Genomic DNA, 19,145 nt, shown 5'->3' with positions numbered 1-19,145 from the left:
CTCACTTTCAAGAAAGAAAAGAACCAACATCCTAATGAGGTTTCCATTTGGACTGTTCCGTCCTCTCCTCTTTGCTAATGCTTCTTCTGCCTGGGGGTCATGCCTGCTAAACAGTCTAGAAATAAGTAACAGGAGTTATAATATTTATATTAAACAGCTTTGTTTGCTCAACATTATGGCTAACATGTTCATTCATAAAATACAATTAAAAAAAGCAGAAACCATTTCCCCTAAAAAACAAAAACTGCATTTGTTCAGCATCACAGGGCCAGAAACATGTCACACAATGAAAAAATTATGAAATGTACTAGTGTAAAATGTTTATATTACAGCTGGTATTTTAAAGTTTTTAAGTCTTGGGCTGGTATAGCTATCTTGCTGAAAAACAATGTTATTGTGACACTACCAATATAAAAACTAACTGTATGTAGGAGGCTCTAAACTGGATTGCAGCCTGCTTTAACCATTGCTCAGTAATCATAAACTGAACTCAAGTATTTAAACAAAATGCTAACTATGAAAGGAGGCTTTCCCCCCACCCCAACACTGACCTTTATTTCATAAAAATATTGAGGATAAAAATGAGTTACAGTCCAACCTTTGTATGTTTTTTAATCTTCACTTTTACTTAGTTTTCTACAAACTGGCTGGGTGTGGCTGCAACTGAACCTTGTCCTTCTAAAAGACCGTGTGCGGATGGTCAAGGTCAAGGCTTTAATCTCAAACTCATCTCGCCGACGTCACCACCAGCAGGAAAAAGATTTTCTGTGACAGGTGGGAAAGGGAGCAGGAGCCCAGCAGTTCAAAGGGTGGGCCCATTTGCCTGGAGAGGACCAAGCTAAGATCCCACTGTGAGACAGGGGTCCACACCTGCGGGAAGAGTCTCTTGAGGCCTCTCAAGAATCTGACCGCCATGTCATGAGAAAACACCATCTGGCCCTGGATCGGAGGATGGAAAGCGGAGATGGCTGTGAGGCGCACTGTAATGGAGGAGTGTGCCAGACCTTGGCTCCTCAGGTGAAGCAGGTAGTCCAAGATGGACTGAACGGAAGAACGTGAGGGAGAGATGCCACGCTCAGAAGCTCAGTGGGAAATCATCGTCCACTTGGCCAGGTAAGTCAGTCTGGTTGAGGGCTTCCTACTCTCTAGGAGGACCTGTTGAACCGCATCCGAACAGGTCTGTTCCTCTGGGTTCAGTCATGCAGCATCCAGGTTCAGAGGTTCAGGGACGCAAGATTGGGATGCAATAGCCGACTGTGGTCCTGTGACAGAAGGTCCAGACAGTTGGGCAGGGGCCAGGGAGGGGCCTTGTGCCCGGCTCATGAGTTTAACAAACCAGCGTTTGCGAGGCCATGCCAGGGTTATGATAACCTGTGCTTTGTCTCTCTTGATCATTGTCAGTGCCTAGCTGATGAGCGGAATCAGCAAGAACGCGTACATCAGTCCCCCCAACCATGACAGAAAGAAGGTGTCAGAGATGGATCCCCTGCTCAGACCTTGCCAAGAACAGAACCAAGGACACTTCTTGTTCTGTCTGGTGGTGAACAGGTCCACTTGGGGAATTCCCCACCTCTGGAAGATCATGTAGGCTACCTCCAGGTGGAGCGACCACTCGTAGTGGTGGAGAAGTCCCTGCTGAGCTGGTCCACCAGCGCTGGGAAGGTGACAAGCTTCCAGGTGGATTTCATGGCTTATGCAGAAGTCCCACAGACGGAGTGCCTCCTCACAGAGAGCCAACAAGCACGCTCCCCCTTTCCTGTTGATGTAGAACATCAAGGCTGTATTGTCCGTCAGGACTTGCACCACCTTGCCCAACAGGTGGGATAGGTAGACTCCGCATTCCAGCCAAACTGTGCTGAGCTCTTTGACGTTTATGTGCAACTTCGCCTCCTCCGGGAACCACATCCCCTCTGTCTAGAGGTCGCCAAGATGCGTCCCCCAGCCGAGGTCCAAGGCATCCAGCATCAACTCGATGGAGTGAGGGGGGGTGTTGAACGGAACCCCCTCTAGGACTGTCCTGTGGTCGGTCCACCATCACAGCGAGGTAAGTATTGACCGGGGAATGATAATCTTTTCCAGGGTGTCCCAGGACTGGGAATAGACCGTCCCCAGCCATTGCTGCGTGGGCCACATCTGGAGTCTGGCATGGCGGACAACTTAAGTGTACACTGCCATGTGACCCAGCAGATGCAGACAGACCCTGGCCTTAGTCAGGGGCAACACAGAGACTTCCACAATGAGGTCTGTTAATGTCTGGATCTTTTCCAGCAGCAGGAGCGCTCTGGCGCGGGTTGAGTTCAAGACCACTCCAATGAACTGTATCCTCTGCACCGGCACTAACATCCACTTTCTGTCATTTACCAGGAGGCCCAGGGAGCGGCACATGGCTTGAAGCACCACGATATACCTTTGGACTTGAGACCTAGAGCTGCCCTTGACCAGCCAGCCACCGAGGTACATGTAGATCTGGATACCCTGGCACCTGAGGTCAGCACTACCACCAACATGCACTTGATAAATATTCTCGGTGCTGTCGCCAGGCCGAACAGGAGGACCACAAACTAGTAGTGGTGGGGGCCCACCGTAAACTGGAGGAAGCATCCGTATCCTTGAAAGATTGCTATGTGGAAGTATGTGTCATTCAAGTCGAGGGCGGCATACCAGTCCCCCGGATCCAGGGAGAGGATAATAGAAGCCAGGGAGACCATGTGGAATGTAAGCTTCTTCATAAACCTGTTGAGGTCTTTCAGGTCCAGGATGGGCTGTAGACCGCTCTTGGCCTTTCGGATTGAAAAGTACCGGGAACAGAACCTGTACTCGAGAGGAACTTCTTCCACCGCACCCAGCTGTAGTAACCCCTTTACCTCCTGCATGAGGAGACTCTTGTGAGAAAGGTCCCTGAAGAGGGACCTGGAAGGTGGATGGGAACGGGGGTAGAAAGGAACTGAAGGGTATAACCCTACTCCACTGTGCTAAGGACCCAGCGGTCCAAAGTTATAGCAGTCCAAGCAGGGAGGAAAAAGGAAAGGTAGTTGGAGAACACTGGGAAAAATGGATCCAGGGAATAGTCTGGTAGGTTGCCCTGGGGCGCACCATCAAAACGACCGTTTGGCCTCTTGCTTGTTACGGGTCAAGCCCGATTGGGCAGAGGGTGGATGTGGGTGGCTCAGGCAGTGTTTGTAGTCCTTGGCTCGTTTGTGGGGCTGGTCCTGCCGAGACTGGCTCCCCTGGATGTAGAGACCCAGGGTTTTCAGATTGGTGCAGGAGTCCTTGAGGCCATGCAACTTGCTGTTTGTTTGCTCCGCAAATATGGCTTGGCCATTGAAGGGCAAGTCCTGCATTGACTGCTGGGCCTCGGTGGACAACCCAGAGAGGAGCAACCAAGAGGCTCACCGCATGGAGAAAGCGTAAGCCATGGCACGGGCAGCCAGAGTAGCAGCATCTGATGCCACCTGGAGGGCCTCCCTGGCCGCAGTCATGCCTTCATCAAGGATCACTTGAAAATCCTTCTTGGAAGCTTCAGGGAGCGACCCTTCGAACTTGGCCATGGCTTGCCATATCTGAAGTCATATCGGCCAAGGAGGGCTTGGTGGTTGGCCACTCTCAGCTGACGGCTGGAAGACAAATAAACCTTACGTCCAAAGAGATCCAGCTTCCTCAAGGCTTTAGTTTTGGGGGTGGCTCCAGATTGTCCTTGCCTCTCCTTGTGGTTAACTACCTTGACCACAAAGGAATTGGGGGCTGGGTGGGAGTATAAGAACTCATGCCCTTTGGTAGGCACAAAGTACTTGTGTTCAGCCCTTTTGAGATAGGGGCCAGGGAAGAGGGAGTCTGCCACAGGGCATTAGTGATTTTAAAAACCCCTTCATGAAGGGGTAGAGCCATTTTGGCAGGAGCCGAAGACGTCAAACAGAGAGTCTGAGGGCTCTTCCAGTTCCTCTGCCTGAAGCCCCAGGTTGGAAGCGACCATCTTCAAAAGTTCTCGGTGTGCTTTGGTGTCATCCTGAGGAACTGGGTGAGGGGGCCCTGTGATAGCCTCGTCTGGCGACGACGAGGACGATGCCGGTGCCGTGAGAATCTCCACTTCCACTGGTAGTCCACCAGTTTGCTTCCCTGAATCCTCCTGGACCTGTGGAGTCTTACCCCCGACCCCGCCAAGCCTCAAGCAGCAGAGGGGAACGAGATACCAAGACCACTGGCCTCTCCGAAGCTCCAAACACCAATCGGGCAGCCTGGGAATGATAGGTGAACCCGCAAGGGTTTCACGAGTACCATGGCGCCGGCCACTGCGCTTGGGGCCATGGGACAAGTTTCGGTGCTGATGATGTAGGCGGCACCACAGGAATCGGGGCTTGTCCTGCAGTCAGGGAACCTTGCTCCGTGCTGGAGCTATAAGAAGAGCAGTCGGTACCAGGTGACCAGGATTCGGCAGAGTGGTGGCTCTCGTCTGACCGGTGCCGGTCAGGGTCTCAGGGACCGACGGCGTTTGGCGGATCTGCGTTGGACACCCGACGATCCATGCCTCACGCTACTCGACTGGTACAGGGATGTCAAACGGGACCGGGAGCTACTATGAGCCAATTGCTGGGAGGATCTTCCTGAGTAAGGCGACCTCCTTCTTAGAGACAGGTGATGATGGCCCAGCAATCAGCTCTCTCTGATCCCTGATCGGTCCCATGATCAGTACCAGGCCCTCGGCGGTGACACATGCATAGGTCCCAACATGGGTTTTCCCAAGACTGGGGTACCACTGGAACCAGTGTGGGTGGCACAAGGACCCTCAGGATCTCCTGAGCTGCTTGAAGGACTTCGGGTGTCAATGGCACCTGAAGCTAGCCAGGGCCTGCAATGCTATCTGGAGTCGTGGGCAAAGTATGGGATGGGTTGCACCACTCGACTTGCGCTAGGGTCCGACTTCCGGAAGGGAGCATTGAGCTGCCTGGCACAGGTCTTGGCTCGTGCCCAGCCCTCTCCTTTCCCTTGCAGGAGGTAGGAGATGTTCCCCTCACAGTCTTTTTCGGGTTCTTGACTGGAGCCATGGAGGAAGACAAGTGCCGGCTTGTGGACAGCGCCGGTGGAGCACTGTGCACGGAGGCCATGGTGCTCGGTGCACACTCGAACTCCTGTTCTGTTGCCAGAATGAGTGTCGACTCCATTAGGAGCACTTTTAGATGGATATCGCGCTCCTTCTTTGTCCTAGGTTTGAAGGACTTGCAGATACGACACTTATCGCTTATGGCCCCTCGCCTAAGCGCCTTAGGCAGCTGGTATATGGAGCACTGAGGGGCATAGGCCATTTGCAGCGATTGCAGGCTTAAAGCCTGAGGGATTGGGGCATGCTCCATCCCCTGGCTGAGTCCCGTTCGGGACTATGAGAACTTCAAGAACTACATCTCAGGGTAACTAACTGTAACAACAACGATCTACAACTACACTACAAGTTCTACACAGTTTGTATGAACAGAGAACGAGACAATGCTAGCTGAAGCAGCGGATGTTCCAGTACCGTCACTGGTGGCAAGAAGGAACTGAGGGTGGAGGGAGCCGGCAGCACCCCTTATACCGCAGCATGTACGCACCGCTCCAGGGATGCCAGAGCCAGTCCCCTACGGATACTGCTGAGGGAAAAACTTCTGGAACCGGTGCATGTAGCAAGCACACACACCTAATATGGAGTGAACATGAGCAATCACTCGAACAAGAACCTAAAGCTTCAGGGCACAAGCTAATCACTAATAGCTTGGGGTTAGGAAGAAACTAATCTATAATTATACATTATGTGATTTCTTACACTTCCTCTAAAAAACCTGGTACTGACCACTATTAGAAACAAGATACTGGATTAGATGGACCCTCTGGCCTTATCTGGTATACCAATTTCTGTGTTCTTCTGTGTTGGCAGATGCCTAAGGAGTGAGGATTGGCTGTAGGAACTTTACTGACCCTACCTGGCTTGATAGGGATTTCAGGTACTCTCCTCATCACATCACCACAAATTTTTCCTGCAGATTTTAGGTGTTGTTATGACACAGAAGCAGCTAACAAAGGGTTCACTATTCTGTGTCAGCAACCCCATTCATTACAATAAAAACATTGCTGTCATAGAATTTATCTATCTAGAATGTTGTGTGAGGTATCAAATGGAAGCTTATATAATACTGGTCATCATAAACACTGAGAGACGTATGTACAGTTGATATGTAGAGAGTGATGTGTACATACTAAAAATATGTTGTAATCTGTATAACCAGGACAAGTTGCAACAGGTTTTTTTCCAGACAGGAGATAAGATGTCACATGTAAATTAAGCCAACAAAACGGAAGCCCCATTTGCATGTGAAGTCTGGAGGAAAAACAGGTGAATGGGGATGGGGATGTGAAACCAAGAGTGGAGGGCACACTGGAGAACAAGCAGTGGTGGAGAAGAGTCTTGTCTGGGGATGCATTTCAAAAGGGGCATGGTGGTGATGAAAGATACATTTCACATTTTATTTATGGTACCAATTTTCTTCTAATTTGCAAACATTGTAAACTGCAGAACTGAGCAACACAGTTATGGTTTTTCCTTCAATACTTTTGTCCTTCAAGGACACATTTATAGGCAGGCCCATCAACAGAAATTCTGGGAGCCAGGGCTATCCCTAAGGGGGACAGGGCCCATGGCGGAAGTGACGAATCTGTCACTTCTGGGACTGCCCGTCACTCCTAGGCGTGCACGACCGCTCTGGGCCCCGCGGACCAGTGCGATTGGCCATTGTGGTCTCGCGTGTCTAGGAGCCCTGCAGCTTGACCGGGCAATTTAAAAGGGCCCAGGGCTCCTGGCTGCCACTGCAGGCCCCCAGGCCCTTTTAAATCACCCGGGCACCTGGGCAATTGCTCCCTTTGCCCCCACACACACACTTTGGTGGGCCTGTTTATAGGAAATAGGATAACATTACTTTCAAAAGAGACTTTCAGAAGAGACTTTCCACACTGGGAGAAATTGTCATGTTACACAAACTAATTTATCTTTCAGATTTTTTCATAGTTGTTTTGCCACATTTGTTAATTACTGAAGATATTTTACTACAATGTATAAAAACTCTTTTCCATTATCTATCATGCAGTAAGGTCATATTACTGAATTTGCATCACATCCACTTTCATAGTAAAAGACTGATACCACTAGCACAGAATCATGTTTTTTGTGCCTGATCAAGGAGGAAATCTAGGGTATTATTGGGGGAAAAAACACCCTCATTTTCAAAATGCAAACAAAGGGAACACAAAATATCACTGGTGAAATAAACAGCTGGTTGTATATAAGGCCTTTTCTTTCAAGTGTCTTCTGGTTTGAAAAATTCCATTAAAATGAATTCTTATACAAAAAAATTTCTGTAAAAAGTTGCAAAAATCTTTAAAAAGAAAAGGAGTACTTGTGGCACCTTAGAGACTAACCAATTTATTTGAGCATGAGCTTTCGTGAGCTACAGCTCACTTGATGAAGTGAGCTGTAGCTCACGAAAGCTCATGCTCAAATAAATTGGTTAGTCTCTAAGGTGCCACAAGTACTCCTTTTCTTTTTGCGAATACAGACTAACACGGCTGTTCCTCAAAAATCTTTAACAATTCTAAAAATGGGGATGGGAAAATTAATATTAAAGACTTCAGAGTGTTAAAAATATTGTTCTGGTCTAGACTGCAAAGGAACAACCAGTTGAGATCTGGCCCTTTGTATTTGAGTTAGCTGCTCTCCCATGCTATACAGCAGAGTGAAGGAAAAATCTTCAACACCTCTGATCACCTGGCATCAAAGGTATCTAGCTTCCACTAATAATTCACTCAATTTTTTGACATGCAAGAAAATGACCAGAGAGGTAGTTTTTAAAATAAGAAAATCCTGTTAAAATTGCTAAATTTGGAAGTAAATTGGTATCCTATTATTTCAAAGTTGAGTAAAATAAATGCCTTTAAAATAATAACTGTATATTATACAATCATGTAGGCATGTCCACAATTTGTAGTACCAGAAGCTACAATAAAAACCCAACACAAACTCAAGGGATTTGCACATAAATTAACAAATCTTTACAAACAAGTACATACAATCATATTTGTTTGTACTTTAATGTCCTAAATTAATAGAAATTACTGTCTAAACTGTACAGCAAGAAAAGCACGATATAAATCCTGATTTATCGAAGCACTTAAGTAGATGCTTAACTTTAAGCATTGTGACAAAGTTCCTCCTCTACCTTGGTGAGTCTTGTGCTTATTGGCGGATTTGCTCGCCTTGGAGCTTCACGGCAGCCCTCAGCTTGGCCATTTTTCTGAATCCACAGTCCAGGTTGACAACTCCTATGTCTGACCAGGAGTTGGGAGGATTTGGGGGGAACCCGGGCCCGCCCTCTACTCCGGGTTCCAGCCCAGGGCCCTGTGGAATGCAGCTGTCTAGAGTGCCTCCTGGAACAGCTGTGCGACAGCTACAACTCCCTGGGCTACTTCCCCATGTCCTCCTCCCAACACCTTCTTTATCCTCACCATAGGACCTTCCTCCTGGTGTCTGATAATGCTTGTACTCCTCAGTCCTCCATCAGTACACGTTCTCACTCTCAGCTCCTAGCGCCTCTTGCTCCCACCTCCTCGCACGTGCACCACAAACTGAAGTGAGCTCCTTTTTAAACCCAGGTGCCCTGATTAGCCTGCCTTAATTGATTCTAGAAGCTTCTTGATTGGCTGCAGGTGTTCTAATCAACCTGTCTTGTTTCCAGAAGGTTCCTGATTGTTCTGGAACCTTCCCTGTTACCTTACCCAGGGAAAAGGGACCTACTTAACCTGGGGCTAATATATCTGCCTTCTATCACTCTCCTGCAACCATCTGGCCCGACCCTGTCACAGCATGCAAGTACTCCTATTGAAAGTCAGTGCTTAAAAAGTTAAGCTTGTGATTAAGTGCTTTGCTGAATCAGGCCATACTTACTATACATCAACCTGTCACTTCTAGATCTCACTAGGCATTTCTGGTCTCAGGAAGCTATCATGAATCTGTTTCTCATTCCAGGATGAGAGGTAGCTTACTTTTTGTGAAGGAACTCTCCAGCTGCTACTGCAACCGGCCGGTGTGCTGAATACACCAAGTGATAAACATTCTCACAGTCTTCATTGGACAGAGCTTCTTCACTTCCACTGAAAAAGTCAGAAAGTAACACCTGAACCAAAACAAATGTTTAATTTCAGTTCCACCACCTCCCATAAGTAACTTTTATGATAGACAGTTTATATAAATACAGGGTTACCTGGGCCTCATCTAAACCCCACAGAAATTAACGGGACATTAACTTCAGTGGGCTTTGGATTAGGCCCCAAAAATTTTTAAACACTTCACCACCAAAAAAACCCCACCTTTGAGTTAAAGTGGCTGCTTCTTATGAATGTAGTACACTAGGAAATGGTTAAACATTTTCTTAGAACTAAAAATGTTGCCATTCAAATTTAATATTTGCCAATATTTTAAGAGGCTTCTTTTGGGGAAAAAAATCTAAAATTGTGCTTCTATTGAAGTGTACACATTTCAGAATTTACCAAAATAGTTATAACTAATGCAGTAGTTCAGACTGAGAAGGCATTGTAAATGTTCATTTAGACTTGAACATTAATTTCTCCCAGAAAATTTATTTTGGGCTGAGATGCCACACACATAGATTCAGCCAAAGATAAACTATTTTTGGAAAGTGGGCTCAAAATCCATTTAACCTTTCTGAGATAACCATTAAAAAACCCTGAACTTAAAATCAAAACCAAAAGAGTGATTTAATCACAATACCTTTTGCACGAAGATAAAACTCGTGGGGCCAGAATCTCCATTTTCAGCTATCCCCTTTGCACTGCTCTGGATTGCTGTAAATGTTCAGCTCAGAACTCCTTGGTAGTGGGAAGAGGGGAAGGCAATGCGCACCTCCCCCCAACACTCTCATATAGGGATGGGGCGGAGCTCTTGCTTTGTCAATCCTCAACTATTATTTGGGGTCTAAATCATGATTTTTCCTCTCTTGAGATTGGCAACATTGTTGATGATCCATAGAGTGTAAGGCTAGAAGGGACCACTAGGTCATCTGATCTGTATATCACAGGACAAAGCATTCCACACAGACTACCCCTGGGGCACTCTATCATGGGAAGCAGTGACTATAAAAAAGATTTGGGGCTTCTGATGGATAATCAGCTGAGCATGAGCTCCCAGTGTGACACTGTGGCAAAAGGGCTAATGGTATCATAAGAACTAAGAATGGCCATACCGGGTCAGACCAAAGGTCCATCTAGCCCAGTATCCTGTCTTCCGACAGTGGCCAATGTCAGGTGGCCCAGAGGGAATGAACAGCTAATCATCAAATAATCCATTCCCTGTCGTTCATTCCCAGCTTCTGGCAATGCATAAACAGGGGAATCTGGAGAGGAGTAGAGAAGTTATAATTGTATTTGGCATTGGTGTGACCACTGCTGGAATACTGTGTCCCGTTCTGGTGTCAACAATTCAAGAAGTATGCTGATAAACTGAAGAGTGTTCAGAGAAGAACCACAAGAACGATGAAAGGATTAGAAAAACAGCCTTATAGTGATAGACTCAAAGAGCTGAAGCTATTTAGTTTCACAAAGAGAAGAATACGGGTGACTTGTTTACAGTCTCTAAGTCTCTACATGGGGAACAAATATTTAATAACGAGCTCTTCATTCTAGCACAGAAAGGTAGAACATGATACATCTGGAAGTTGAAGCTAGACAAATTCAGACCGGAAATAAGGTATAAATGTTTAAAAGTGAGAGTAATTAACTATTGGAACAACTTACCAAGGGTCATGGGAGATTCTCCATCACAGACAAGGTCACGGTGGATTCTCCATCACTGACCATTTTTAAATCAAGATTGGATGTTTTTCTAAGAGATATGCTGTATGAATTATTCTGGGAAGTCCTACGGCCTGTGTTACGTAGGAGATCATACTAGGTGATCACAACGGTCCTTTCTGGCCTTAGAATCTACAAATCTGTACTGAATCCAATAACTTGTGTTTGATTAACCTGTATCTTCCAGACAGATAACCAGTTTTGATTTGTAGGCATCAAGAGATGGAGAATCCATCACTTCCGTGATATTTGATTCCAGTGGTTAATCACCTTAATTGTTCAAAAGGTGTGCCTAATTTTTAATTTGAATTTGTCTGTGTTCACCTTCCAGCCACTGGGTCTTGTTATGCCTTTCTCTGATAAAAAGCCTGTAAGTACACAGTATTTTCACTCTGTAAAGGTAGCTGTACACTGTAATCAAGCCATTTATCAATCTTTTTGATAAGCTGAACTGATTGAACTTCTTTAAGTCCCTCATTGTGAGGATTTTGGGAGGGGGTGGGGGTGGCTCTTTTCTACACACTCTCCAGTTTTTCAACATCATTTTAAAATGTGGACACCAGAACTGTATGCATTATTCCAATATCTGTCTCACCAATGCTGTATACAGAGGTAAAATTACTTCCCTACTTCTACTCATTACTCCCCTATTTATATATCGCATGATTGTATTAGCCCTATTTGCCACAGCATTACACTGGGAGCTCATGTTTAGTTGCTTGTCCACTATGACCTCTAAACACATTTCAGAGCCACTGCTTCGGAGCATATAATCCCCCATTCTGTAGGTATTACCTGCATTCCTTGCTACAAGCTGTATGACCTTGCATTTGGCTGTATTAAACCAAACTTTGTTTGCGTGGGCCCAGTTTACCAAGTGACCCAAATCACTATGGATATGTCTACACAGCAAAGAAAAACCTGCAGCTGGTCCATGCTAACTGACTCGGGCTTGTGGGACTGTTTCATTGCTGTATAGACTTCTGGGCTTGGGTGGGAGCCCAGGCTCTACGACCCTGCAGGGTGGGAAAGTCCCAGAGCCTGGACTCCATCCCAAGCTCGGAAGTCTACAAAACAATGAAAGAGCCCTGCAGCCCAAGCCCCACAAGCATGAGGCAGCTGGCATGGGGCAGCCATGCGTTTTCCTTTGCTGCATAGATGTACCCTCAGTATGTCTGTCCTGTCCTCATAATTGTTTACCAATCAACCAATCTTTGTGCCAGTTACATATTTTATCAGCAGTAACACTATGCTTACTTCCAGATCACTGAAGAAACATGGAATAGGCTACTGATCTCTGTGGAACCCCACTATAAACACCCTCATTAAATGAAAATTCTGCATTAATTACTTTTTGATATCTATCGGTTATCTAGTTCCTAACGTGTGCTTTACTGATACTGCATAGTACTAATTTTTAATTAGAATGTCATGTGGTAGTAAGTCAAATACATCTACACAATTAACTTCATCAACCAAACTTGCAGTCTCATCAAAGAATGAAATCAGGTTTGTCTGACAAGCCCTATTTTTCATAAAACCATCTTGACTGGCATTAATTATATGCCTGGCCTTTAATTTTTTTATCACTTGAATCCTGTATCAATTTTTCCATAATTTTGTCCAGGACTCATGTCATGTTCACTGGCCTATAGTTAGCTGGGTCATCCCAATTGTCCTTTTTGAATACTTGCACAAGGTCTGTTCACTTCCAATCTTCTGAAATTTCCCCAGAATTCCAAGATTAATTAAAAATTAACATTCACGGGCCAGAGATCTCTAGCCAACTCTTTTAGGACTCTTAGGTGCAGTTATCCAGACAGGCTGATTTAAAACATTTATCCCTAGTAGATGTTGTCTAATATCTTCCTTAGTTACTAATGGATTGGGAAGTATGTCATCATCCTCATACGATATGGATAGGCTTGGCAGATTTCAATTTTAATAGATATCTGTTGGTAAAGGTCAATTTCAGCTGACACAATGAGATCAATGAAAAAATATCAAATGGTAACAGTCAGTGTGCCTGCAGGGATTGTGTGTCACCTGCCATGCAGGAAGCTTTCTACAACTCTGATGTCACGGCCTACTCGCTCGCTCACTCACTAGCCAGAAGCTGTCACAAGAATGAGTGAGCGGGTCTGTGACAGCGGGGTTATAGAGGGCTCCCTGCATGGCCACAGGGCAGGTGACACCTGATTCCTGTGGGCACAAGGTGCAGGGAAAGGCTGCAGTCCTGGTAGGGCAGAGCAGATACCTCTGGCCAAGACAGCAAGGAGGGGAAGCAAGATGAGCCACTGGTCAGGGGGAATTACTTAATGGCTCCTGGTGTAGGGTAGGGAGCTCTCTTCAGCCCCCTCTCACTCATCAGCTGGGAATAGCTCTTGCACTTCAGGCTGGTGAGTGAGTGAGGCACTGTTCACATCCTGACTCAGCAGAGCAGAAAATCCTGGCCAGAACCACGAGGAAGAGGAGTCATCATTGTCCCCAGCTGCAGAGGTGGCTGACCCACTGCTGAATGACTCTGTGCCCACCTCCACGGACAGAGACTTGTCTTCCTTTTCACAGCCCTGGCAGGGAGGGCTCTGTTCTGACCCTGCAGCCTTTCCCTCATCTTGAGCCTCCAGGGATCAGGTGTCACCGATCAAGAGGTAAGTCCTCTGCAACTCTGATGTCATGGCCCTGCTCCATCACTCACCAGCCAAAAGCATGGGAATGGTCCCGGAGCCATAACTGTTCAGCAGCTGGGTGGCCTCCCCGTGACTAGGGGCTTGTCCTCCTCTTTACAATCCTGACCAGGGGCCTCTGCTCCTCTGAGCCAGGACCACAGCCTCCCTTACTCTGGAGCCCTGGTGTCATGCCCCACAGCTGCACTGGGAACTCTCCCACTGGCAGAGATGCCCTAACCCCAATCCCACCCCCCCCCACAACTCTAAAATAAAATAGTTAAAAATAGGGGGGAAAAAATCTTAAAAATAAAAATTGATAAAAATGGTCAAAACTAGAAAAAAAAGTAAAAATCAAGCTATGCCACCCCTAGATATGGGTACATCATCATCCTGCTACTTTCCAAATAGAAAACACAAATATTTATTCAACATTCTGCTTTTTCTGCATCATTAACAATTCTACCCTCTCCATCTAATAATGGACCTACACTATTGCTATTATTTCCCTTTTTCCTAATATATTTTTAAAACTCCTTATTGTCCTTAGTCCTGTCAGCCAGAGATTTTTCCCTCATCTCTTTCATTTCCCTTATGTATTTTCTGCACATCATAACTTCTAATTTATATTGATTGCTATCTATTTCCCAGCCCTAGAGAGCCAAGCAACACTTCTCACAGCTTTCATACATTCTGGATTATTCTCAAACCCTGTTTCTATGCTCCACACCCAGACAGATGTGGAAGCCTTAATGTTATCCTCCAGTGAAAATCTTACTAGACACTTATTACCAATCTCCTACATTATCCCCACTCACGTTGCAAGTTTTGAACCCCTCTCTTAGCTCTGGAAACCTATTTGGATTCTTCATCAAGGACCTGATCCAAATCTCAATGAAGTCAGTAGAAAAATTCCTACTTAATTCACTGGGCTTTGGATCATGACCCAAAGGACAAGCCTCATGAAACATTCCTCCTAGCAGCAAAAACCTGCTTGATCTCTCCTGTTATCATACAGTCAAGACCATGGCTTACCTCATACTGCCTTAATCCTCCCTATCCCAGTTTTCAAGCAATGTTTCCTTCCCTAGATACAAACCAGGGAATTTAACATGAAGTATCTTTACTTCAGACTTAAGGTTAAACTAAAGAAATCTAAACATGTTGAGGTATATTAACAAACTAATTATCAGATTTCTTTGAAAATTCATTCTATACTTATACTTTGAGTGCCATAAATCTGGAAACAATTCACTGTATCATTAACATTTAACAGAGATGCTTAATCCTTACTTCAACCTTAACTGTAGAGTTGTGCCCAGAATTGTCATCACAATTTTGGGGAATTAATTTTTTTTTATTGAATTTTCAAAAAATTTAGATAATGTGCCATCAGTTTGTTTTATGTAAATCATAATCTTTATTTTTTTCAGATATTACAGTGACAGCACACAAACATCATAATATTTTGAAAAGTCATTTTTCTTGAATTATAACAAGTATTGGTCTCAATTCAATATTGGGCACTTTCAAGGATGAGAACTTTAGGTTCTGCCAGACATGAACACACAAACAATATTACATACTGAATTTTTTTTTTTTCTAAATTAGGGATTTTCAGTGTGTATTTAACAAAAACATCTTCTATTTTATGCTTCAGTGTGTTTTTTTTTAATCGACATGACAGTTTTTCTTCATTCATGTATGCGCATATACAGATGCAGCATTTTATATTATGAAATATATTCTTAAATTTGGAAATTTCCTATTGTGTTTTTGTATCTTTGACTTGAAAACAGAACAGAATTAAAGTTGCAAAGTTAAGGTTACCAGAGCATATCCTGACTTTAGTGTGGTTAAATTCTCAGTTGAACTTCGCATGCAAGTAGCTTTTGGCATTTAAAAGAAAAAAAGAACAGAGAACATAGTTAAAATGATCTGCTTGTACCGTCAGTCTATTTTGCCAGTCTGGATTTGTTTGTAACAGTGGATACACTGAAACTACTGACACCAAGGAGTTAGTAAATTTCTGAATTTCACCAGGGTATTTTTATGCAGCCATTTATCCTATTCCAACTTCTCCAAAAATTGCTCAGTGAAATTATGACATTTAATCCACCTTCAGTGCTATAAGTCCTTCATAATACGCATGAGAAATCTAAACCTGATACATATTCCTGGCAAAAGTGCTTCTCATAGTGAATTATGCTAGCTTTGAAAAATACTCACTGAAGTATTAGAGTGACTAATCGAATGGCTTCCACAGCAACATCATATTCCTTATCAAGTGTCATTGATACAATGCGATCCTGAAAAGTAGTTGTATTAGAATGACAACACACACACAACGTTTTCAGAAAATGAATATTTAAGTTACAAAATAAACAGTCTTTGATGGACATACCTTTCCACAGAAACATGATAACCATCTGACTTCTCTAGAACATGCTAAGTTCATCTAGTACAATGTGCCTTCGTGGTGATAGATATGTCAGGTTCTGTATGTCCTGAATTTAACACTGTACATGCAACAGGAATGGGAACATGTGTCAAGGAACTTTCCCCTCCTACCATCCCATGCAGATGTCAGGCAAACTCAGGCTGGGGAACTGAGGCACTACTCTGAGCTAGTGTCTCCTCAGCACCAGCCTGCTGAAAGGGGATTGGGTTGGGCTGGATGAGGGCATGGCTGTGGCCCCAATTTCTTTCCTTCACAATGACCAACAGAGCTTCAGTAGTGCATTTGGGGCAGGGTGTATGCATGTGAAAAGGAGCACTGTGCAGAGAATCTCACCTGAAGCAGCTGCTGCAGCATGGCCCTTTGCATGCCCATGACTTAATCCACCATCTGGCCTCAATAATTATCCCACATGCCTTCCATAAGAAATGTGAGGAATTTGGTGGTACAACTATGGATTTTCCTTCTCTCTCTCTGTCAGTGGTGGATTAGCCACCGGACCAACGGGGCCCATGCTCAGGGGCCCTGGCCAACTGGAGGGGCCCCAGAAAAATGGGCACCTACACACATCACCCCGCGCTCCTACCGGGGAGTGGAGTCAGGGCAGAGGAGCTTGCCCCACTCTGCCTGCCTGGTGCTCATGAGGGGGAAGCCTCTGAGCCACGACCCTGCTCCCCGGCAAAAGTGCCAGGAGGGTGGAAGGAAGCCTCTGCACCCTGACACAGCTCCCCAGCAGGAGTGCTGGGTGGGGGCAGGACAAGCCCCTGCACTCTGACCACATTTCCCCAGCAGCAGCGGGGGGAGGGGGTGGGAATGGGACTGCAGGCTAAAGGGGTGGGGAGGGGCCCCCACTTGCTCTGGTCCAGGGCCCCACTAATCCGTCTCTGCTCTCTGTGAACACCAGCAGACCAATGGCCAATTCAATGGCAGGATTTTCAAGCTTTTGAGGAGTTCCTCTACTGGTTCCTTACTTTCCTTTCCCAGTTTGATTTCTTTCAGCTTGAAACAAACACCCTCCTTGTCTGCAGAGATGTCTGTTGATCCCTGGAACACAATTTCTTTTGGGTCTTGATACATTGTTCAAGCAACAGAAAAACTGGGGACATAATTTTCTGAGACTTGGCTTACTCTAGAACAGACCTTGGGTTTTGTGAAATGCTACTGTTAAAATACCTGGGCTGAGAAAGAACAGCCTAGGATTGGAAGCGCTCATATAGGTGTGCAAATCAACATGCCTGTTTGAACAGTATACTGAGAAAAGGCCTGCAGGCATCTGAGGTGAAGTCAGGCATGCTCAGTCATGTGCACCTCAAGTTGGAGGTAAGAATGTCCTGTTAACCTCAAGTGCAACCTGAGGACTTTACAAAGGGTGACTATGGACTGGAACCCATCTGTCAGGAAGTAAGCTATCGCCATTGTGGCATCAAGATCTGCCCCCATGGAATATATTTGTTGTGTTGGTAGTAATACTGATTTCTCTACCTTTAATTTCAGCCCAGATAAGAGAACAGATCTCTGATCATGAAGATGCTGTTTTGGACTTGTCCCTTTGACGTTCCTTGGACTAGTCAATTATCTCAGTATTTGAACAACAGTATAATGAAGGTGGCCTGCTACCACTGTCATACACTTTGTAAACACCCTATGGGATAGAATCATAGAATATTAGGGTTGGAAAAGACCTCAGGAGGTCATCTAGTCCAATCCCCTGCTCAAAGCAGGGCGAACACCAACTAAATCATCCCAGCCAAGGCTTTGTCAAGCTGGACCTTAAAAACCTCTAAAGATGGAGATTCTACCACCTCCCTAAGTAACCCATTCCAGTGCTTCATCACCCTCCTACTGAGGACAGACTGAAGGGCAGCACTGTGTACTGTTAGTGTGTGTTCCCGACTATGATTCAAAGATATTTTTTGTGGCCGGATGTATTGTCACATGAAGGTAAGCATTAAGCAAACTGAATATAGCACACCAGTTGCCAATCTCCAAAGAAGGAATGATAGATGTGAAGGTAACCATCCTGAAATTTCATTTTCTTGATGGATCCATTCAGTTTTCTCAAATCCAAAATGGACCTCAGATCACCTCCTATACTGGGAATCAGGAAGTAATGGGAATAGAAACCTTTCCCTCTCTGCTGGTAAGGAACTTCCTCTATTGCTCCCAATTCCAAAAGAGACTGCACATCCTGAAGTAATACAGCTTCGTGAGATGAGTCCCTGAAAAGGAACAGGGATGGTGGGGAAAGGGAAGGAAGTGAATTGGATGATGTATCCTTCCTTCACATTGCTACCCAATTCGTAAACGTGTATTGAGACGTTCAATTGAAGGCTTGCAGTGATAGAGGCCTTTCTACCATATAAGTCTAATATCTTATGTTTTTTGCCCTTTTTGGCAGCCCTAGACTGAGTCTGCCTTCAGTGCTCATTAGCCACAGTGACTATCTAGGGTTTTGGTACAGGATGGCTGAAAAAATAATCAAATTCCTGCTGAGGAACTTGATAAAGTCTGTCCACATATCTCGCAGTGGGTGGTACAGATTCTGGGGCCTGCCATAGGGTTTTAGCACAGTCTAACAGGGACTCATTAATGGGAAGGGCAACCCTTCCCAGGGCTGCAGTCTATAAAATGTCAAAAAGTTTGTGAGGGTTGTCCAGCAGAACCCCTGCTGGCACAGATGTTAATATGGCCACCCTCCTCCTAAGATCTGAAAAGATCTTAAATGCTTCAGGAGGAGATGAAAACTCCAGCAAATGGTCTCATCAGGCAAAAATGAAGACATATATGGTAGAAAATGTGTGGGTTTCTCCCTCAGTTCATTAGTCAGTTCTACGTTGGGGACAGGTGACAAACCAGGAGAAGGTCTTCCCTGACTGGAACAGGTACAGGAGAAGGTGACTTTCTCTTAGTCCAGGGTCTGCACAATCTATGGTGGAGGGCTGGAACAACCCTGTAAGGGTAACACTCTTGCTGCATGTCACAGATGGAGTCCTTCAAATATCATCTATCAGGAGAGCTAAAAGGCCTTTTAGGAGAAACACCTTGTCATGCTCCAAATCTGAAACTGTTTTGATGGAGGTCTTAGCATGGGCAATGCATGCTATTGCACCAGCAGCACTGATGCTAAAGCTGGATTTGCT

At 45.3% G+C, this 19,145-nt stretch overlaps 1 protein-coding gene across 4 annotated transcripts in view; it reads right to left on the bottom strand.

Moving 5' to 3' along the window:
• Positions 1–19,145, bottom strand: part of STAG1 (STAG1 cohesin complex component) — a 378,319-nt gene that overhangs the window by 156,236 nt on the left and 202,938 nt on the right. For all 4 annotated transcript variants that reach the window (XM_048863147.2, XM_048863151.2, XM_048863150.2 and 1 more), the window contains 3 exons: positions 15,777–15,856; positions 9,058–9,165; positions 1–115 (listed from right to left, as the gene is read on the bottom strand). In XM_048863147.2, coding sequence (XP_048719104.1) covers positions 1–115; positions 9,058–9,165; positions 15,777–15,856 — 303 coding nt within the window. The remainder of the gene's footprint in view (positions 116–9,057; positions 9,166–15,776; positions 15,857–19,145) is intronic.

The sequence above is a fragment of the Caretta caretta genome, chromosome 9 (genome assembly GCF_965140235.1).
Source record: "Caretta caretta isolate rCarCar2 chromosome 9, rCarCar1.hap1, whole genome shotgun sequence".
Classification (NCBI taxonomy): Eukaryota; Metazoa; Chordata; order Testudines; family Cheloniidae; genus Caretta; species Caretta caretta.
The sequence above is the reverse complement of the archived record's forward strand: the minus strand, read 5'-3'. Positions and strand labels throughout refer to the sequence as shown.